This window comes from Hydra vulgaris, chromosome 11 (assembly GCF_038396675.1).
Source record: "Hydra vulgaris chromosome 11, alternate assembly HydraT2T_AEP".
Lineage (NCBI taxonomy): Eukaryota > Metazoa > Cnidaria > Hydrozoa > Anthoathecata > Hydridae > Hydra > Hydra vulgaris.
Window position 1 is genome coordinate 42,105,001 of NC_088930.1, and position 25,000 is coordinate 42,130,000.

The 25,000-nt window shown below is 29.2% G+C and overlaps 1 protein-coding gene across 4 annotated transcripts in view; it reads left to right on the top strand.

The window, feature by feature from the left end:
• LOC100198378 (uncharacterized) overlaps positions 1-25,000 on the top strand; it is a 137,329-nt gene that overhangs the window by 17,130 nt on the left and 95,199 nt on the right. For 3 of the 4 annotated variants that reach the window (XM_065808883.1, XM_065808884.1, XM_065808886.1), the window contains exons 2-4: positions 2,793-3,479; positions 19,585-19,778; positions 19,911-24,820. In XM_065808883.1, the coding sequence (XP_065664955.1) occupies positions 2,793-3,479; positions 19,585-19,778; positions 19,911-24,820 (5,791 nt within the window). Of the gene's footprint in view, positions 1-1,965; positions 2,032-2,792; positions 3,480-19,584; positions 19,779-19,910; positions 24,821-25,000 lie in introns of all 4 variants that reach the window. The other variant, XM_065808885.1, reaches the window with a different exon arrangement.

A 25,000-nucleotide genomic window follows, 5' to 3' on the forward strand; every position in this document is an offset into this window, starting at 1 on the left:
ATAGATTTGGAGAGGTTAAGGCTATCACTCATTTCTAAAGCTTTTGATAAAGTTTGGCATAAGCTCTCTTCTTACGGTGTATCAGGTAACATTTTTTAGATTATTGAATTCTTTCTTACCAATAATAGTATAAGTTGACCTTGATGGACAGCGCTCTTCTTTATATCCTGTAACTTCAGGGGTTTATCAAGGTTTTATCTTTGGCCCTATACTCTTTTTAATTTACATTAACGATATCCCAGAAATTCTCACATCTAAGGTGACATTGTTTGCTAATGATACTACCATTTATTCTTGTCTTGATAAGAAGCCAATACTCTCTGATTGCTTGGATGGGACGTTTGAGCTTGAAAAGAATTTCACTTCTGCTACAGTATAGCGCTTTTAGTGGCTGGTGAACTTTAACTCAGATTTAACTCAATTTTTTCACCTAATCATTATCCCAACAATCTCGATCTTCCTATATTTATAAATGGTAATGTATTCAATGAGTCATCTACCCTTCATCTTCTGGGATTAACTCTTACTTCTGATCTTTCTTGGAAACCATATATCAAACCAATTGCAAAATTAGCATCTGATAAGGTTGCATCTCTTTATTGTGCTCGCCACTTCCTTACTCCGGATTCCATTCTTTATCTCTCTAAATCTTAAATCCATCCTTGTATGGAATACTGTTTCCATATCTGAAGCAGATCTTTAAATGATGCCCTTACTCTTTTAGATAAGGTGCAAAAACGTATTGTAAGCATAGTTGGACCTGCTTTTGCAGTCGACCTTCAGCCATTGTCACATCGTCGTAATGTTGCTTCTCTTTTTCTTTTTTCTATAGGTACTATAATAAGCGCTGCTCTATAGAGCTAACTTTTCTTGTACCATTTACTAAAATCCATTCTCATGTTACTCCTTACTCAAGTCTCATCCTTCTACTGGGACTGTTCCTAAGTGCTCCAACACTTAGAACATCAGTTATTTGGAATTCGCACCATTTATCTTGTTTTCCTGATTCATATAATTTGCAATCTTTTAAATTGTCTGTTAATTGTTATCTTGCTTATATATATATATATATATATATATATATATATATATATATATATATATATATATATATATATATATATATATATATGTATATATATATATATATATATATATATGTAAATTTATATCTTGAACTTATTTCTAAAATATATCTTAAAGCAAAATTTTTGCTTTGATGGAGCAACTTTAACTGAAAAAATCTTGTCTTTTATCTCTTAAATTGTTAGTTATTTATCTTTATTATTGTTATAAAAAGAATTCTTAAATATCTTGTTTTTCATAGTTTTTGATTCATCACTTGTGGTGTCATCTGATTTTCAAACCACTTTTGAAAATGATGATTGCTACTTTTTTTTTTTGAAAGGAGAACATGAAGTTTTTTGATTTGGTTGCAATTAGTTAAAAAGAAACATTTTAGAAGTTTTAGTTGTTATAATGTCAAAATCAAAAAGTAATGCTACACATAATGAACAACATTCTTGGGTTTTGTTCATGCAACTAATTCTTTTATTCATCTAATATCTTTCTCTAATTATTTTATTGAAAATTTCTTTCTTATTTTGCAAAATTATAAACAAGATTTATTAAAAATTTGTTGATTAACTTTTTTAACAGATATTTTGCAAATGTTTGATTGTTACTGCAAATTTGGGCTGCTGCTAAGGTACAATGTTGATACCAGGGATTATATTTTTCCGGATATTTCCGGAAGTCTGGATATTTTTCTTAATTTTTAGTTTTTCTGGATGTTCAAAATGTTTTCCATACATACAAGCTTTGATATATATTTTTGTTGTATACTTGTTTTTTTTAGCTTTTTCACTAATCGTTCATACAAAAATTATAAAAAGTTTGAAAAAAAATTTGAAACAACTCAGCCAAAAGCAAATTTTAAAGGAAAATTTTTTCTGATTTTTTCAGGATATTTTACCCAAACACATTTCCGGATTTTTAAAATATGACCTGGATAATCTATGTGATACTAAGGTATTAGTTTTTAGGTTATTCATAAGGTAATCTTGTGTTTTGTAGATTTTTTTTAGGAGTAACTTTTATATAAATTTTTCTTTCAATATAACAAATGTTTATTTAAAAGTTTTAGTTGAACCTCAGTAAAATATGGTTTAGTTAAAACTTTTCAATCAGATGCAATCAAAATATTAATCAAACATGTAGCAATTAGATGCTTAACCAATCAAAATATTAATCAAACATATAGCAATTAGATGCTTAACCAATCAAAATATTAATCAAACATATATCAATTAGAAACATTTGATTTATTTGAGTTAATAAAAATAAAAATAAAATGATTTTTTGTTAAATATTTTGAAAACAAGTTACTAAAAAATTTATTGTATTATGTAATAAAAATAAATTAAAAAAAAAACAAATAAAATAAGACTTGACATTTTTTATCAACTAAATATAGGCTTTAATAAAGACTTTCTTGAAATTGATTTTTGAATTTAGTCTTCTTTTGTTATATACCTGTTAATTAGTTACCTGTCTAGTTAATTACTATTAGTTTACTTGTTTTGGGGTTTGAACTCTTTCAAAGTTTATTTAATTGTAATTTTTTTTCTGTTTGTTAAATTAAAAATGAGATCATTTTTTTTTTAACTAGACTGAACTTAGCTCAATATTTTCATAGCATTTTTTTATTTCATTGATGTATAAATGTAAAAGCTATCAAAATATTTTTGTTTGATTTCTATATTTTTCATAAATTATTAATGAATGTTTAGATTTGTCATATTTGGTATGTGTTCAAGGACATTTGATTAAAGACAGTTCATCAACTCAAAATCTTAAATGCAGCTACGCGTGCCTTACCTTCAACAAGGCTTGTTTTTGCATTGAAAATTTTAATTGGACGTTTTTTGACAGTTTATTATACACAAATTATTCATGTTCTGATATTTCATGTGATAAAAATACTGTGGTACCAAATGCATCTTCTCCACATTGTTACAATGAAGACTCTGTGGTATTTAATGTTTCTGAGTGGTATTATAGTAACTTCACTGAAAATTTTCTTCAAGTTTTACCGCATAAATCTATCTATATATTTGATGAATTGTCTTTGTTACTTCTCGGTGATTCAAACAGTATCTATAATTATAACTATGGAGATAACTTTTCTGTTGTTCAAAGAAGCACATATTCTAGTCATGTGTTTACATATCCCGGGCAATATAACATTAAAATCTCTGTAAATAGTTCTATGTTTGCTAATTTTACAGTTACTACCTATGTTTATGTTCAAATTCCTTTGGGAGAAGTACATTTAGATTCATGCAGTCAAGAATTGTTGATTCTCAATGAAAGTTACAATCAACAGTTTAGTTGCTATGCACGAGTAGAAAGTGGAATTGGAATGGTTTTTGAATGGGATTTTAATGAAGAAGAAAATGTTGTATATAAAGTTGCATGTGAGGAATTTTTTTTTTTAGTGGTTAACTTTATTTCAAAATTTAGTTACAGAACATTTTTATAATTATTAACATATAATCTTCTTATTAAAGATAAGTAAAAACAATAATGAGAAAAACAAAGAGAAAAAAACAAATCAATTATGAAAAGTTTCTTAAAAAAGTGTATATTTATTGACAATCTTTACAAGGTTTGCATTATACATTAAACCTATATAGACAATAAGTTGACTGATTTTTATTCTGAAATTATATGCAAATGTACATTAGGGCGAGATGAAAATTACTTTTTTTGAAAATCTCTTTAAAAGTATATCAACCTAGTACACAAAAGAGGTTGAATTTTATAAAAGTTTCAAAAATAGTAAATATTTTATATAAATATTATTGTTTAAGATAATTTATAAAAAGTATTTTTAGAGGTCCCAACAGACCCTTAGATCTAAAATTTTTAGATTTTATAACATAATTTTTATATTTTATTACATAAAAGCTATTGTTTTTCAACATTTTTAAAAAAGTTAAATTTTTTCACTTTTTTTCTTTAATAAATTAAATAATAATTTTTTTTATAATATGATTACTATTCTTGAAACTTTCTTTCAAAAATAGTAGTTATATTATAAAAAAGTAATAATTTAATAATAATTATAATAGTAATTATATATTTTAAATCCAGTATCATAGTATATAGTTTAATTTTATTATATAGACAAATCTAGTGGTTTAACAGAAAAAATGTTGAAAAAAAATTTTTCAATCTACCCTAATGTACACTTACTTTTGTGGATTTAGGTTGATACTGTTCTAATATTTTACAAAATTTAGTTTTTTAAATGTTAACTTTAATTCAGACAGTTTTCTAGACAAAGTTAAAAAAATACTGAAAAAAACTATATATTTTTTTGCAGGTTGTTGTTTCAGTATGGTGTTAAAAGTTGGGTTATTTATAACTTTGTCAATATAACATTACATTAACATTACATTGATTGATAATAATTAGATTTGCAACTGCTTACCATTTCACTGATGATACTAACATGCTACTGGTTGACAAATCACTTGAAAAAAATTAAGGAAAAAATTAATTATGATCTTGGAAATCTTGCTCAATGGCGTTGTTCTAATAAACTTTCTCGTAGTTCTAATAAAGCAGAGCTGATCATCTTTAAGTCCAGTCTAACACTAAATAATAAAACTAATGAAACTCAGCAGATCTAATGAAAATTTCCTTGAAATGTTTTAAAAATAAATAATTTAACATTATTTATATTTATGCAATTATATGTATAAATAGTATTTTAGTTGCATACATGGTCATATATAATCTGTTAGTAACAATTAACTAAATGGATTCCTAAACTAAATATTACTTACTAGTAAATTACCCACTGAAAATTGGCTAGAATCAATTTATGAAACTGTTAATTCAACAAGCTTGAAAGCATAAATAGTTATATAAATAGAATTATGAACAAACTTAAAAGCATAAGTAAGTATTTAAATGAAAAATTACCTTCAAATTAGTTCTAACTTCCGTAAATTAGCTCTCCATCACTGAAAGGAGAAACAAATTCAGAGTTTCTATCATATTAGTTTTGATATTTATAGGTCATTCCACGTCAAATCAGTAGGCCCATGGCACCCTATGTTTTGGATATTGCTAGTTTTTATGTTATAAAGCTTATAGAAGTTTGGAAAACCTGAAAGTTTGAGTTAATTTTGGGGTCTTTTTAAGGTCAATATTTGATTTATACATTAATGCTAATTTTATTGTTCTTGGGGTTGGACCAAGTTCAAGGAAGGGGCTTGATGATACATTTTTCCAAATCTGTTTTTCAAATATATATTTTTTTGTTTTAAACTCCTAGTGGCTCAGATATTTTTTTTGTGGTTTATATTTTTAACTCTTTATTATACTATATAATTATTCATACCAGAGTTGTTAACAAGGCCAAAAGTAACAAGGTCAAGGCCACATGTTACAAGGCCAAGGCCATGGCCAAAAGTTACAAGTCCAAGGACAAGGCTAAGAGTTTTAAGTAGAGATGGGAATCGAACCCTTTTTTTAAAGTTCGGGTCTGGTTCGGTTCGGTTATATCTAATGTTCGAGTTCGGTTCAGTTCGGTCTTAAGCACAGTTCGGGTTCGGTTCGGTATCAACACAACTGTTTTTTTATTAGTTACAAAGCTTTACATCCACAATGATAAAACACAAATAAATTAAAGTAATATTAAGTAGTTAAAGCATTGCAAATAACTTGAATAATAATAATTTGCAATGCTTTTATACTGCAACTTCAAAAGTTCAAAAAACAATGCAGTTGCTAATAGCTGCAGTTAAAGTGCACAAAACATTAAAGCAGTAACTTTCTGAACACAGATAAAGGTAGCTTAAGTAGCCTACTGTCAGTCTAGTAATCAGGGCTGCATGTTGTATTTGAGAAATATCAGCATTTCCAATGTTTCTGGGTTTAGGCGAGCCCTGCGCTCACTCATCGTCACCCCACACACTGAAAACACTCTTTCACTAGCAGTACTTGTAGCAGGAATAGCCAACAACTTTCTACCAATCAATGCCATCGTCGGAAGCTTATGTTCACGGTCATTGTCTTTCCAGAATTGCAATGCATCACACGCTGTCACGGGCAGTGCCAAGTATTTGTCAAGTTCATGTCTTGTGTCATTACTGTCGGCGTTAGACAATGGAGTGGCAACTGTTTATAAGTCTGCCAGCAAATCATACGATTCAAGATCAGCTTTATTCTTCTTTGCAGGAGGCAGCTGATCTGAATGACTGCATTCACTAAAGCTGTCTATATCTGTATTGCCTGAGTCCTTTCGTATCACCTGATTTGGTGAAGAAGAAATAATTTTGTCCACCATACTACGCATTTCTGAATAAACAAAATTGCGATCGTCTGTGTTGACAAAAGACAAGTATTTGTAAGAAGGAACAATAAGTGTTGATAGCTTGTGCAAAGAATGAATAACATACTTTTCATTCAAACTGGACAGAAAAACTGCCTTCAAATCACGCATACTGTCGCTGTCTGAACCATTGATCTTACAGACTGATCGAAGATAAAAAAGCATTGGCCATACATCAGGGGACGTTGGCACATTGTCATGTGACAATTGTACAGTAGCCTTGTGAAAAAGATACAAAAATTCTACGACGTCATGCAACAATTTTTCATTAACGTTGTTCAGTTGCTCAAGTTTGTCAAACTGCTTTGAATCAGCAAGAATTGACTTGACATGATCTAACTGGCATGACAGTGATTGCAAAAGAAAAAATTGACTGTTCCAACGAGTCGCAACATCCTGTTTGAGAGTGTGATTTAGTTCCTGGTTTTTCCCACTATGTTTAAAGTAGCCCACCATTTCATTTGAAGTCTTGATCATTTCATGAACTAAATTAGCACCAGGGGATTTCAAAGCTTTTTCAACAGCTAAATTAAGATTATGACCTGCACAACTAAGTCTAACATCGTCGCGATAAGCCGACTTCATATTACTCCCATTATCAGTCACAAATACCGAATTGTCACTTTTTATAGTCTTAGGGAAAAGTTATTTAAGTATTTCAGTTGTCTTTGCTTTTACGGCAATGCCAGTCTTAGACTCACTAAACTCAAACAATCCAACACACTTACTTATAAGGCAATAACTGCTGTTAATGTAATGTGCTATAAAAGTTTGATAAGAGTATTTTAGAATGTCATCGGTCCAGTGATCAGTTGTTATTGCGATATGAGTATCCCCAGCAAGTTCGTCTTTCAGCTTTCGAACACATTCGTTGTAGAACTTTGGTAGTAGTGTCTTAGACAGCGTTGTTCGATCACACATAATATCCTCAAGTTTCACTGATCCATACTTCGATCCAATATCAATCATTGTTTGAGCAAAGTGACGGAACCCATCATCCTGAACACACGAGAATGGCTGAATGTCTTTTGCAATCATGTAAAGGGCTGCACGTTGAGCATATTCACAAATGTGTTTAGGAACCTGTAAAGTATAAAGCAATAAACAATAGACATTAAACACATAGCAATACATAATGGCCTTTTTTTTTTGTACTACAAAAAACATTGTATTTCTAAAATATTGCTAACAACTTGTAACAAATATTTTTTGCTATCAATGGTAGCAAGTGAAAAGTTAAAACAGTAAATAGGAAAAAGCAAGATCCGCAAACTATATTTATTAACCTCTGTCTTTTTAGGTAAAAAGCTTGTCATTTTTAATTATCCAGGTTCTAAACTGATCTTATTGATGTGTGATGTATTATGTCTTTGTAAAGTTGTAGTATGACCAATTGGCACTGACAACCATAATCCACACTGCTTACAAACGGCAAACTCCTTGACAACCTGTTGATCATAACATGATTACTCACAGTTATACAAAAATCAAATAAAGTGTATTATAACTAAGGTCAATTGACTCTATTTAGCATTTGATATTCAATTAATTATCAAACCTGAATGCTGCTCAGTTTGGCATTGTGTGCAATATGCAATGCATATTATTTTGTTCTATTTCCCATTTTAAACGTTGGGAGAAAATTTTTCATTTCTTTCTAAAAGTAAAAATTACTTAAAATTTTAGCTAGTTTTTAAAGAAATAATAACTTATGCTTTAAATAATTTTGATTTAAACAAATTATTTAGAAGAAATTTAAAAATTAAAATATATTTTAAAAGTAATTATTAATTACTAAAATTACTAACTCATTTTCTTCCAACACTTGATATGAGAGATAGAACAAAATAATTCTAAACTTGTGGTATGTTATACATTAGGTAATGAATTATGTTATGTATGTTACACATTAGGTAATGTAGCATGTTATGTATTGTAGTGATGTGCGAATTGCAAAATTTTCACTTTTTCAAGCCTCTATTTAGCTTGGTTAGGGCAAGAACAGTTGGTTTGATTCGGTTCGTTCACAACAGTTTTAAAGTTCGGGTTCGGTTCGGTTTAGTAACAACTAAAGTTCGGGTTCGGTTCTGTCGTAGATAAGGTTCTAGTTCGGTTCGTTCGGTTCGGGTTCGGTTCGTTTCCCATCTCTAGTTTTAAGGCCAAGAATAAGAGTTTCAAGGCCAAGGCCTATGTAAATATTTTTAGGACCAAAGACTTAAATTTTTACCTTATGTTAAGGCCAATTATTAACAATACTGTAGGTAGCAAATGTTGTGACAATAAAACCACATGTTGTAAAAATAGACCAAGGTTATGCGCAGAGTTTGACGTAGTCAATAAGAAAATATACTTGTAGATATATATAAAAGCTGAAAACAAAAATACATAAAAATAAAGGATGAAAACTTTTAATTTAGATATTTTTTATTTAAAAATATTTTTAAATCCAGTATTATTTTATTCTATAGAACACATTTAGGGGTGTCAAATTTTCAAAAAAAAATTATTATTAGCACCACCCTATTGTATATATATATATATATATATATATATATATATATATATATATATATATATATATATATATATATATATATATATATATATATATATATATATATATATATATATATATATATATATATATATATATATATATATATATATATGTATATATATATATATATATATGTATATATATATATATGTATATATATATATATATATATATATATATATATATATATATATATATATATATATCACACCCTGTAAATATTGGGTGTTAATACTTTTGGAGAGCACCTAAAAAACCCTTTTGGGGTCTTGTTATATATACATAGGTGACTTACCTGGCAAATTTTCAAAATCTTTTACCGATGTCCAAAGGAGAAAAAGCAATTTGAAGTTTTTAGTAAAAATATCCAAAAAAGAACCAAAAATTGTTAAAAATCATTATTGTTTATTGGCATTAATTTTCTTATATTACAAAATATTACAAAACACAAAATATTACAAAACACAATTAATTAGAATAGTTTTACTTTTGTCTTACAGTAATTTCATCGAAATATTTTTTTACCCATATTATTATGAATAAAATGACTAGCACAAATAATGTGGTATATTTTTAATTCCTGCTTTGTAAAAATTTAGTTTAAAATATTTTGAAATTTCCTAAAATGGGGATAACCTCACATTTAAAAATAATCCCCTCTACCACCCTTACACAAAAAAACAATACTTGAAAATTAGGGTTGGTAACTTATTTATGGTGGAACTAAATTTAGTTACTGCTGATTTTTTTGTACTTTGCTTAGTGTCTGGAAAAATTTAGTTCCTGTTTAGTTTCTTTTTGTAATTTTGTTATTTTAATTGCTCTTAATCAGTATTTGAGTGTAAAAGCAAGAAATTCAACCTCTTAAATTAAATTTCACCATTTTCTATAAAATATATTTTAATGTGGAAATTATCGGCTAAAAATGCTAAAAGTAAATGTATTCATCAATTATATAATAAAAATAAAATTATAAGAAATGTCTAGCTGAACTTTAAAAAATATTTAGTAATTTAGTTCCCGAAAAATTCTGCTCTATTGCACATTCAACTTTAGCCATACCACGAGGAACAATTTGCTTGAAATGAATGTCACAAACTTTTACAAAATGTTGACATTCTTCAAAGACTGGCTGAAAAGGCTTGTGCTTATGAAGCTCAGGGTTTCATTGAAACGTTTCGCAATTTTAGAGATGTTGTTTCTTCCTGCTTGGGAAAGTCACTTGAGGGTGACTTCAACGAAAAAATTGAAAAGTTCAAAGATTCTTTTCTCTGTCTGCTAGTTACAGTGACTCCAAAAGCACATGCAGTTTTTTATCACATTTCCGAGTTCATTAATCGACATGGGTCTGCACTTGGATTATTCAGTGAACAAGCAACTGAAGCAATGCATTCAATGTTTAAGACTCACTGGCAAAGATTCAAGTGATACCCTTCACATCCTGAGTATGGAACCCAGCTTCTACACTGTTGTGGAATTTAACAGCAAACATGCTTAAAAGTTAGAAGAAATATTTTCAGAAAAATGTTTAAAAGAATTTTCAGAGAATTTTATTTCCAAGTGTTAAAAACATTGAATTCTTAACTCTGATAGAAGCAATGTTTGAAATTATTGGCACAAAATAGTAAAACTATTTTAATTAATTGTGTTTGTAATATTTTGGTATCATTGCACAAGAAAATTTCACTTTTGAAGAAAATTAATGCCAATAAACAAAAATGACATTTTTGGTTCTTTTTTGATATTTTTACTAAAAAATTTGCCAGGTAAGTCACCTATGTGTATATAACAAGACCCCAGAAGGGTTTTTTCGGTGCTCTCCAAAAGTATTAACGTCCAATATTTACAGGGTGTGGTATATATATATATATATATATATATATATATATATATATATATATATATATATATATATATATATATATATATATATATATATATATATATATATATATATATATATATATATACATATATATAATATATAGTATATATATTTATATATATATATATATAATATATATATTTGTATATCTATATAATATATATATTTATATATATATATATATATATATATATATATATTCATATTTTAGATGTAGATAAGATGATTGAATTTTGTGAAAGTGATTTAAAATACAAATAAATAAATTTTGCTTATCATAACAGCCTAGGTTTACTAAATGAAGAACCTTCTCAGGAGCAAAATGCTTTTTACCATTTTATACCAATTAATAAATAAACAATATCTTTTTAAAAGACTCAACTAATGTTCAGACATTTAACCTGCAGATACTAAGTAAGATGACAGGACAACAGGCTATTTATAATCATATAGATCATGCAGCCTGAAAGTATGATTACATTTGAATTGGAATTATATCCATAAAAAGTAAAAGAGGAGATTTTAAAATTAAATTTATGCACCCACATGGTCCCAGTCTAATTTTTATAATCTTGCTAAGTGCCATCAAATGATTGTGTATACAAAATATATAAAATTGAGTTTGTAAAAATCATTAAACAAAGTAATAAAAGTTTATAGAGAAAACTTATAACATTATTATTTTTAATTTTGTATTCAAATATATTTTTAAAATATGTATGTATGTATGTATGTATGTACCTTATGGACAAAAATAATGAGGCCAAGTTTTTTAATTTTTATTTTCAAAATAATAAATGAATAATAAAATTGTTCAATAGACACATTTTCAATGGGGTTTAGATCTGGTGAATTAGCGGGCCAAGAAGAAACTTCCCATTTATGTTCTGTAAACCACTCAGAAACTGATTTTGAAGTGTGGACATCACCCCATCCTGTTAAAATGTAAAACTCCTTGGGAAAAGATTTTTCAGAGTTGGCTCAGCTTCAGAAAGTATTTCTTTGTATTTTTCACTATTCACAGTGCCCTTGATTATAAGCAATGATTATAAGCAATGAAACAAATATTGTTTTTTCTTTTCTTGTTATGTTATTGTAGAATTAAATGCAGTAGCTAGAGAAATTCCTCTTTCTGCACTATCATTGACAACTTTTAGTACCTTAACAGTTTTCTTTGCGGTCTGATAATTTAGAATACCTGTAAGGCATAAAAAAAATCGTGAAAATGGTCCAATGTTTTGCACTCAGATTTTCAGTTCCAGTATATCGGATTGATCGACAATCTTGATTGTTTGCAATCTGATCTTGCAATTTTTCTACCATAAGTTTTTTTGTCATAACAGGCACCAAATCAGAAAACAGACCGAGCGGTACTAGTTCTTCTCCAAAATACCATAAATGGCAACCCACTGCTTTCAACGCAGTTGTTGAGATAACTTTTGATGTTGAACTGTACTTTGTTAATGCTTTTGTAAGATTTAAATTGTTGAATGAGGCATCGCATGAGTATGAGCAGAAGAGTTCACACTTTTTTATAGATAAGAGCAACAAATAAACCAAATTCCAAGCACTCTGAACTTTCACATTTGGTGAGCTTAAATTGAGATTGAAATAAAAGAATCTTTGAAACATAAACTATTTTAGACATCCACCTTGCATGGTGAAAAGTACTAGGAACTCGGAACTGTATGCCTTAAGATGGGATATCTTCAAGAAAGGTCAAAGTAAGTTCCAAAAGTTCACAATAACCTTCTCTGGGTTATTTTCCTGCATTTCCATTCAAAATGTTTCTTGGTCTATGTTTGGCCAATATTCCTAAAATTGATGAAACAACAACTCATTTGGACCAGAGGAGGGACCGAAAACTGCCTTGAAGACATCGCCACACAGAACTTTATGCACATGATGGTGTCATGCCAACCAGAGCAGATTTTTTTCAAGTTTTCTTTCTAAAATTGTGCATGCACCATTTAGTCAACCTGTGTTTGATGTCGTAGTGTGGAAAGAAATTGCAGCTATGAGATTATGCATTTTTCTATCAGAAATGGCAACAATTGTTGCATTTGCTATAAGCTCACCAGTCCCTAACCAAAAGTTTTTCTATTCCTAATCCTGAAACTAGAATCGTCTGATGATCAACTTTTTCGGGCCCACCTGGAATTAATGACAAAAATTTTTCATCAATATGAATAACCAAAGGTCCCTCCAAACTAAAGGCTGCCTTTACGTTAGCATAATGTTGAAAACGATTCTTCATTTGGCTTCTTCTAATGCTACTACAAGATATTGGTAGTTTTGATATATCACCTTCACCATATGTTTGGATGGCTGCTGTTAAGATATATGCTGCTTTTGTGTCACTTACATTTGTACAATCAAGTGTTGATGCAAATGCTGAAGGAATAACATCTAAAGCGAATACCTTAGCACGTTTAGAAGTTGCCTTGTGGTATTCGCTTTCTTAGCAAAGGCTGGAAAGAAATTGCTTCCTGTCACCAGTACTATTTAACATATATATACATATATATATGTATATATATATATATATGTATATATATATATGTATATATAAATATATTTATATATATATATATATGTATATATATATATATATATATATATATATATATATATATATATATATATATATATATATATATATATATATATATATATTTGTGTGTGTGTCTTTTATATAGTTTGTAGTGCCTTAGTTACTGTTTTAGCTCACCTGTAATCTACTTTATATGTATATTTGTGTTCTGTCTAAACCTCTAGCGCAGTGTTGACTCACTCGTAAGTTGCTTTCTGTATGTTTGTGTTCTGTCTGTTTATATTTATATGTATGTTTGTATTCTGTCTGAATCTCTGGTGCGGTGTTTACTCTATTGTAAGTTACTTTATGTATGTATATGTTCTGTTTAAATGTTTAAATCTGTTTTGATGCAGTGTGAGCTCATTAACTAACTAGACACTCCAACTATTAAACTTACGCTTATCCTCATCTCTAGTATTTTGTTATGTGTAATATTTTTCCTAATGCATTTTCAAAATATCATGCCCGATGCTTAAGGATGCTGTTTGCAGGAAGTAGCTTATTTTAATTGCTCCAGGTCAGGTTCAGGATCATCATGATCACCCTGCTACTGGTATTATGTAACCCAATATCACCTGCCCCATGCCCTGCTACCTTGTAGAGTGTGCTTTTTCAGGCAAACGCTAGGAGAAAGAAACGTTGACACAAAAATCCCCTGTCTTGAGGTTCTTGGTTGAGTAAAGACTGGAGATGGTATCTCAATAAAAATGATAAAAATAGCTGATTCCATCAACAGCTGCAAAATATCAGAGTATCAACTGTACCATGTTGCACATGGATGGTGGCTCTGTCATTGCTTGGGAGGCTGTGCTCTATCTATGAAGGAGTGAAGTTCTCTTTAAACGTAAACCATGCCTAAAATAACCCAAAAAACTAAACATAAAAAACCATCCCCATCACCTAACTGTTTTAGTATATCTTTAACTAATATTTGTGATCTGCGAAGCAACCTTCTATCAGTTGAATTTTACCTCTTGCAAAATTCACCAGACTTGCTTGCTATTAGTGAGACTAATTTAAATTCAGCTATTCCTTCTTATGATCTCAGTGTTGATGGATACTATCTTCTGATTCACAAAAACTCCAATAGTCAAATGTTTGGCTTGGGGTATACATATGCATCAACTCACTTATTTGTTGTGAAATCAGGTTTGAATCCTTTGACCATTCTTTTATGTGCTTCCACTTAGCACCACTTCACTCTATCACCTTTCTATTTATTCTTTAATGTTCTCCTTCTCCCCAAGACTGCACTCTTTTAGATATAATTTCTGATCAAAATAACCATGCTCTCTTTTTACCCTTCTGCCAATATTGTTGTCATTAGTAACCTTAATGGTCATTACACTGAATGGCTTGGCTCTAACGCCACTGACCCTGCTGGCACTAAAGGCTATAACTTCTGCATTTCTCAATCTCTTACTCAGATAGTTAACTTTTTGACACATTTTCCTGACAACCCTAATTAATTACCTTTAATCCTTGATTAATGTCTGGTCTCTGATCCTAGCTTGTGTTCAGTTTCTCCTTTTTAGCCCTTAGGTGGTTCTGACCATGCAATGATCTCTTTAAATCTTTTATCTCATACTTCATTTTTGGAGTCACTCTATCATCAGACTACCCTAAAGCTGATTGGGACTCTTTTTCAGTCTTTCACAGGAAGACGTGCGATCGCACGCAATTATATGACGACGCAAAAAATAATTTGTTTTAACGATTTGACCACGGCTTTTGACATATTTTCAAAATTTAAAAATGCGTTCCAAAAACTCACTTAAACTTATCTAAAAAAAAAAAAACTTTAAAAAAGAAAAAAAATCTTAACGAAAGAGAAAATAAAAAAAATACTTAACTAAAGCAAAGACACACACAAAAAAAATACTCATTAAACTAAAATGCTTAGTCTATTTAATTTACGCATTAATAAACCACATCATTCTTTGTTTTAACATTTGTACTTTGTTTCTTGTTTTTTAATATGTTTAAAGATAAACATCATAAAAAATACATAATTATACAAGTAAAAAAAAGCAACAGTTTTTAATACTTATTATAAAAATTCATAAGGAGTGTCTTGTTAAAAATTCATTAAAAAGTGTTTCGATAATATAAAAGCATTTAAGTCAAACTTATTTAATTGTAACGGTTTTCTAAAACATTTGTCTTTTTTTTTTTCAACAAAATTTTTTTTATCTTTTCAAATGTATTAACTTTAATTATTCTTATATTAAAATTCATTAAAAAGACTTTCGTTGTCGTAGAATGTCATCGTTTATAAAAACAAAACAATTTTTTATTTTTAATAATGTTTATTATAAAAAATTCACAATTAAACAGTTTATATATTGTATATTAAAAAAATATATACAACTGCCAATTATACTTTAAAAAAAAAACCATTATCAGTAAATTGTTACTTTATTTAAAAGCGTTTCACTAATATAAAAACATTTGTTCAAAGTTTTGATGTAATTTATTTTACTTAAGGTATAATTCAGAATATTTTTCATTTAGCGCGTTTTTAAAACATTTTTTGAAATAGCCGTGGTCAAATCGTCAAAGCAAAATGTGATTTGCTTTGTCATTAAAAGACGTGCGATCGCACATCTTCCTGTGAAAGACTGCTTTTTGTGATTTTCTTTGTGATGGTTCTTGGGCTGATATCTTTTCCCCCTCAGCTGATAAATGCACCTCCTAAGTAACCTCTTGGATTTAGGCAGGAATGGATGCTTTTATTTCTACTCATTGGTTCCAAGTTGAGCCTCATTCTACTCCATGGTTTTCACCCTTTTGTGCAGCTGCACAAAAGGGTGAAAATCATGAAGTAGAATGAGACTATATCTAATCATAATCATTTTTTTCATCTTTTTCAAAAGAACAACTCTCTTAAGAACAAATAGCTATTTATTGTTGCAAGAAATCTATGTAAAAAGCTGCTGTCAGATGCTAAACTCCATTATTCTTAGTTCACTAAATCTCGTATCTTATCTCAGAAATTAGGCTCTGAGACCTTTTGAAAATCTTCAACAGCGTTGTTAAGAAAGGAATGTCTAACGTTCCATCTCTCATTCATGGGACTAATCTTATTACCTCTCCTGAGGATAAGGCTTAACTCAAATCTTATGGCCAATCTCTTCCTTCAATTCCAATCAAACCGGTTAACCCATTGTTAGACATACAAATCACTCCAGCTTCCGTTGCTAAAGTCATATCTCAATTAAACTCTTCTACAGCTTGTGGTCCAGACAACATTCCTGTCACAGTCTTATAAATTTGTTTGCCAGAACTTTCTTTAATTTTCTCTAAAATATTTAATAATGTGCTTGACTGAATCTTGTTTTCCTGTCTGCTGGAAAATGGCATCTTTTGTTCCAATTTTCAAAAACTCTGGTGAGCATTCTGAACTCTCCAATTATCTTCCAATCAGTCTTCTTTCTGTTATTAGGAAGGTTTTTGGGTCTTTGATAAACAAATTTCTCACATCCCAACTTGAGTCAAATAACTTGCTGTCAGACAATCAATATGGTTTTTGATCCTCTCGCTCTACAGCTGACTTGCTAATTGCTTTGACTGAAAGGTTTTATTGTGCATTAGATGAAAGCGGAGAGGCTAGGGCTATTGCTCTTGACATATCTAAGGTTTTCAACAAATGTTGGCATTTGTTTGGCAAATGTTTGGCATGTTGGTCTTCTCCATAAGCTTGTCTCCTCGAAAGCCAACACTCTTCTTTATTTTCAGTAACTTCTGGGGTACTTCAAGGTTCTATCCTTGCTCCAATTTTATTTCTTATCTACATTAATGATCTTCCCGATAATCTTACATCTAAAGTAGCTCTTTTTGCTGATGACTCAACTCCACACTCCTGTTGTAAAAAAAAGTCTTCTCTTTTCGATTGCTTAGAACAGGCAGCCGATCTTGAATCTAATCTCACTTCTGTAACTGATTGGGGCTCACAGTGGCTTGTAAATATTGACTCCAACAAAACTCAGCTATTTATTGCAAACAACTATTGCAGCACTGTCGACATTCTTATATTGATGAATAGCAACCCTCTCAATGAGTCCTTTCTTTATGTCTTCTTCGATTATCATTTACTACTGACCTTTCACGGAAACCATACATACAGTCGATTGCTAAATTAGCATCTGCTAAGGTGCTTCACTTTTTTGTGCTTACCATTTTCTCTCCTGATTCCATTATCTATGTATAGAAATCTTTTATTCATCCCTGTATGGAATACTGTTGTCATATTTGGGCTGGTTTTTCTAATGATGCTCTTTTTCTTATAGACAAGGTTCAAAAACGCATTATAAACATTTGAAGCCGCTCTATCTGCTAAGCTTGAGCCTCTTTCCCATCATCATAAAATTTCATCTCTTTCTCTTTTCTACAAATACTATCATGGTCACTGTTCAAAGGAGCTTTTATCTCTAGTTCCATCAACCAAAACTCTTTCTCTCTTGACTTGACATTCATCAAAGTCTCATTCTTTTACTGTAGCTGTCCCTGCATGCTCCAAAAACTTTTTTTTGTCTAGTCTTTTTTTGGCTTTTTTCCCCACATTTCAACCAACCCTTGGAACTCTCTCCCATCTTCATGTTTTCCTGACTCATACCTTCAACTTTTTAAGTCTTCTGCCAACTGTTTCCTTGCTCTATAACTGTATTCTTTTTTTCTAGTAACTCTAAACTTAATAGTGGTTGCTTGCAGCCTTGTTAGGAGTGAATCAGAATTAAAAAAAAAAAAATTTCTCTAATTTTATGTTGTTGTTTTTTTTATAGCCAAGGCCAAAACAATCTAGGCCAAGTCCAAAAATTTCAAGGCCAAGGCCCTAATTTTTGGCCTTCAGGCTAACAACTCTGATACATACATACATTATTTTTTCAATATATTTGAAAAAGTAACATACAAAATTAAAAAATATCTATGCTACAAATTTTTAAATCTTATTTATTTTGTTGATGCTTTTTTCCAACTCAATATTGTTTACAAAACTTTTTTTTGTATATGGTACGTAAAACATTTGATGACAAACAGCACAAATCTTCTATTGTGGACCAAAAAAAACTTAGATTAGGATCATGTGGATACATAAATTGGATTTTATAATATTTGTCTCCTTCATCTTTCTTGGTTATAATTCTAATACTCAAAAAGTTCATACTTTTAAGCTACATAATTCATATGATTATAAATAACTTGTTATACAACCAACTCATTTGGTATCTGCACAAAGTTAAATGTCTGAACATCGGTTTGTTGATTAATATTTTAAAAAGAAAGTATGCATTTATTAATTGGAATAAAATGGTGAAAGCATCTTGCCCTTGGCAAAGTTTTTCCTATTGTAATCTTTAGTTGTAATGATGATTGAACTTTATTTGTAAATATTATAAATTAAATATTTTTAATACTGGTTTCATAAAACTCAAACATTTTATCATCTATATTCTGTTCTTTTTTTTAAACTGACTTGCGCAGCTATTTGATTTATACAATAAGTTTTTTCCTTTTTTTTTTTTCATTGCAAACACATTTGTTAGATCATGGCTTAATGTCACGCTCTAAAACTTATATATGTAACAAAATTTTTTTTTGTTTGCTCTCCCTCTTTATCTAATAAGTATAAGACTGTAACTATATTTTTATTTAAAAAAGAACAACCAGGGTAGGTTTTTTGACTGTAGTTGTTCCTGTGGACTTGGGGAGGTGAATACAGTAAAAAAAATATTAATTTAAGTTCTAGGCGTTTTTTCAGCTGAAAAACTAAATAACTTAAAAGTAAGCTACTTCTTTTTTCCAAAAATAGAGGGAAAAAAGATTTATCTTGAAAATTACATTTATCTGGAGAGATAAATGTAATTTTGATACAAAAATATTTATTATTTCAAAGCAACGAACTTGATGCATCTAATCTATTAAAGGTGCTTTTTATAACGTACTTTTTATAAAGTTTATGTTTTTTTTTCTTAATAGTTTTAATTTCGTTAAAAAATTATCGTATTTAATGGCAACAAAAAATCGTTTTTTTGTTGCCATTAAATACTTAAGTTATAATATTTAATATAAGTTTTTATTTATATAATTGTAACAACAAACAAAACTTTAGTTAGTAAAGTTTTACTTTTTTTTTTTAGCTTCCCAGGTTTTTTTGAAAAGTTCTCCTTGTTTCTATAATTGTGGAAATAATACATCTAGCATATTGGCAATGATGTCTCCAATTTTATCAACTGCTGGTGTGTTTTTGTTTTCTCAAACCATTTTTAATTACGATAGTTACATAATTGGTATTGAGTTATATTCAACTAAGAATAGTTCATTGGTTCTACAGGTTTTATAGTTTTTTTGTTTTCGATGTTATAATGTTAATTTTTTATTTTTGTTTGTTAAAAAATATTTTTACTTCATAACTTCCTTGTATATTGTCAATACAAAAATGATTAAAGAAGAATTTTATATTTAGATATATCAAAACAACTCCCAGGTTTATATTGTCACACAACGCTTTAATTTAAGTTTAATGCATGGTTACAATGTTATAAAGCTTAAAAGTCAAATGGTTATTTTAAAAAACTCTTTGATTGGCTTTTGGACGTCTGACATTCAGGCTCTTCAAGTAGTTAATTCTGAGAGCGATTCAATTGAATTTTTTAATGTGGGTGCCTATGATGATCTATTATCAGTAACGTACAAATTTGAAAATGTTACATTTCAAGCAAGAGTTTTTGTTTCAGCTTTATCATATGTCTATGTTGATTACCAATTCAAACTTGCAGGTTATCATAATATATACTTTTATGTGTCAGACATGTTTGGAAATTCAAAGTTTTCAAATCAACTAACTGTGGCAGTCAAATCTCATCATGTTTCAATACTCACCCCTAACAGTACAAAGTATGCTGTTGTTACCAAAGAATATTTTTTGTGTATTGCTATTGAAAATGTAGCAATGTCTGACATAATATGGTCATCTAAAAATACTTCTGTTATGCTGTTATTAAATGGTACCAATCAACAGTTTTACAGTCATTCTCAATTTGGAAAAAATGCTTCTTCTTTAACAAATGATTGTCGCACAGTTTATTTTTTATATTATGGGATATATTTTATTGATATTGTTGCAAAAGTAAACAATATTATGATGTCGACAGTCACAATAAATGTATTTGTTTACCCACGAATAACTGGATTGAGTTTTACATGTTGGCCTAAGAATACAACAATTTATCAGTTACAGCCTGTTATTTTTAAAGGTTTTGTTGACCCTTATGCATATCCTTACTATTTTTACTGTAATTTAGGTAATAATATTTTAAGCAATCTGTCTTATGCTCAGTTTACAGAATTAGATAATATATATTCAAACATTTATGTAGAATCTGGTACCTACAATATCACAGTTACTGCAATATATGACATAGTTTTTGAAACGTATAATACTTTGGTAATAGTTGAAGCAGGATATTGGGTAGAGGGGCCAACTAAAATGTTTGTTGGTGACCTGTATCAATTCATTATTGAAGCAAATTCAGTTGTTAAAACGAATTGGAATTTTACAAGTTGGATATTTTTCTGGTTTTTTAATAACAATAATTCCTATATGTATAGAGGAATAAATTTTGTTGAAAGTAGGTTTAATTTTAGTGGTCAGTATAATATTTCTTGCAAAGTTTCTACTAGTGTCGGGTCTTTTAATTTATACTTAATTTCAGAAGTATATGAGCATATTAAGGGGCTCAAAATAAATATTCAACCAAATTCTAAATGTTTTTCCAACTTCATAATCAGAGTTTTCAGTGTGCATAATGAGGGAGGCGACTTGAGTTATACATGGATGTCTCATGAATTTAAAATACTGAATACTAATGGTTCAGTTGCATCGTTGTATAGTAATATGACTGGAAATCTTACCATTATTGTTTTTGCTACTAATGGTTATTCAAATTGTTCTGCATCATTGACTATTCCAGTTATAGAAACACTAAGCGTTTTTGGTGTTTTCCCTTTGACACAGATGGTTCTGACAGATCAGGAGGCTACATTTAATATATCTTCTAAAGGTGGCTCTAATATAACCTACTTATTTGATTTTGATAATGAAAGTTATTTGGTTAAAACAAATGAAATATTTTACTGGAAATTTAATTTTGCAGGTCAACATAAAGTTGTTGTGTCAGTGTTAATAGATGGATTAAAATCTGTTTGCTATGAATATTCAACTGTTCTTTGTAATACAACTGTGATGGTTAATGTTTTAGACAGCATTCAAGAACTCCAAATTTTTTACAATACAACCAGTTTTATTCAAAAGGAGATATCCGGTAGTTTTAATGTCATTTCTAATTCTTCAATATTGATTCAATTAATCAGCTACAATGGAACAGATGTTAACTTTACTTTAGATTTAAATGGAACATATATTAATGACATTAATAAAACAATAGGTAATGGAAATACTATTAGTGATGTCTTTTTATACTTCACAAAAGCTGGTATATATTCATGTATTGTTGTTGCCTTTAATCAAGTTAGTGCGATACAAAAGACATTTTATATCCATGTTTATGATATAATAAAAGAGCTATCGTTGAAGACAATTAACTATGTTGAAGTGAATGCAGAAGCAGCTTTTGAATCTTTTATTACAAGTGGTACAGATGTTGTATATGAATGGAATTTTGGTGATGGAAATGATAACATTTTTGTAAACTCTTCTAAAATTCAGCATGTATACACAAAGTCTGGGTCGTACAATGTATCTCTTATTGGTTTCAACCCAATTAGTCAACTTTCGACAAGCATTATTGTTCAAGCCATTAACCAATTAATAAATTTTTCTGTGTCCTGCGGGAACACTGACATAAAAACAAATATGAATCATACAATTGCCTTATCTTTTACCAATGGAGATTATGTTAATATTTCAGTTAGAGAGTTTAACTTGGCATATTTACTTATTGAAAATGTAAAAGCTCCTTTTTATACCAATCTTGTTATACAGTTTAATAACACTGGATTACATTCAATAAGAATTATTGCATCTAATCCATTGGGAAGCCAATTTTTACAAACTTGTAACTTGGTTGCAAATGATCCATTGATTAATGCAAGTATTAATATAAGTCCTGTAACTATAGATATCAGTTTTGGAACTATAATTTATACTAATCATATAGTAAATATTACAGTCACCATTATGAGTGGTACAAATGTTCAGGGGAAATTAGACATAGTTACTCAAAATAAACTAGTTATAGCAAGTTACTTTGTTACATTTGGCTTTTGTGAATCCCAACCTTGTAATTCTGATGCATTGCATCACACTTTTTTAAAATCAGACCAATATTATTTGGTTTGTTTATTAAATAATACAGTGAGTTCTCTTCAACTAGAAAGAAAAAGTGTGCTTGTTATTGAAGCAGAAAATAGCACTTTAAATAAGATAATGTTACTTGTAGTTTCAGCTGTGTTGGGAAACCCAAACAATATTTATGTGATTTTTAAAATAAACTTTACATTCATTGAGTGCAATTTAGTATTAGATGCAAATCAAATGGTAACGCTAAAAGAACCAATTGTATATAGTTATTTTTTTACAAGTGTTGGGGATTTTAATGTGTCAATTAAATGCTTGAGTAATTATGGATATTTGGAATCATGGAGTTTAGCACATGTTCAAGTAGAGATTCAAATTGAAAGTATTCTTAAACCTCCTAGTTGCATTTTATATGGAGACAGTTTCAAAATATTATTTATTTTGCGTGATGTAAACATGATGCTTCATATAGGTGTTTCTGTTGTAGCAAACTTATCTGTTCTCTCTCCATCAGTGGATGTTAGTGGAAGAAATTTTGCAATTACCTTTTTGCTTTCTGACTATAAAACAATTGGGGTTAATTTGTATTCCATATCTCTTTTTAATTTTGTAAGCAAACACGAGTCAAAAGTAGATGTATGTATAATGGAAGCAGTTTGTGGAGTATTGTCACAGTCATCAGTTTTGTGGAGTGTTGGATCTGAAGTTATTTTTAAATTTTCAATTGTTCCAAGTAATATTAAAAGATTTTTTGGAAATATTTCTTTTGGAGATGGTTCAAAAGTGTCCATTGTTGGTTCAAATAATATTATCGAGATAGCGCATAATTATACTGCTGTTGGTGTTTATAACTACTCAGTTGTTATATATAATGAAGTTTCAGAAAAAGCATACTTTGGTTCTATTGAGGTTGTGACTTTACTTAGTTCTGTTTCAATGATACATGAAAATAATTTAATGTGGCCTGATCGAAATGTAACCTTTACTCTCTTGTTTCATTCAGAAATTATGAGTAACTTTCAAATTTATGTCCAAATCTATAATAATGACAGTTTCATAAATTTAGAATGGATTCCTATTGGTTTTAGCAATCTGATAGATGGAATGGTCAATCTTACAACACATCAATACTCAAAACCAGGTTGTTTTTTTGTATCTATATTTGTTAAGGGTGTTTTAAACATGATTGTTTTGAGAAGCACTGTTGTTATCAACAATCTCAAATTCTTGGGTGTTACACTTAGTGTTGCTGGACTTTCCTTAAATGCTTATCAGAATTTTTCGTTTCGTAATGATTATCCATTACAAGTTGAAGTTGTTAATGGACCATCAGGTGGCTGTTGCTTGTATATTTGGTTTGTTTTTGATAAAAATAACATTGAAATTGCTGCTGGTAATTCCTCACAATCACTTTTTTGCATTCATTCTCTTCTTGGGTTGACAGGTACATTCAAACTTAATGTTCTTACGCTATTGGACACAAGTTTATATAACGTTTCAAATGTGTGGTTTTCCCTATATAAAGCCTTTCCCAAAATGTTTTTATCATCACTTTATAAAACATCACTTTCAAATTTATCTTTCGTTCTCCTGACAAATGATATTAATTTTGACTTTCCAGCTTTAAATATTAACTTTGGTGACAATAGTAAGGTGAAAATTGTACCAACATTTTCTAAACTCACTAATTTGTCAATTTTAAGCAATGATGACCGTGACAACTTTATTGATGCAAAAACCATTTACTTCTTTGAGTTTAATCATTCTTATGAAAAGCTTGGTTTGTTCGCTGTAAATTGTTTCAGTGAAAATGAAGTTTCTATTTTAAATATTTCAGTTATAATATTTGTTTCTGAGATTAATTTTCCAACGCCATCAATAAATATTATACAACCTAGTGGTGGAGCATATATGTTTTCTTATAATGATTACATCTTTATCCCAGCAAATGTAGACTCAGTATACTATACAAAGATTTTCTTTCAATGGAAGATATTTCATAGCAGTACATGGGAAGAGATTAATAAGGTTTCATCAAATGGAAAAACAGCTCTTAGGTATTTTTTTAAAAGTTTATCTTCAATTTATTGTTTTACTATTTGTGAAGTTGTATATAAATTAAATTTGTTTATATTATCTTATTTTAGTTAAACTCTATTTTCAGTCTATACCGAATATATATATATATATATATATATATATATATATATATATATATATATATATATATATATATA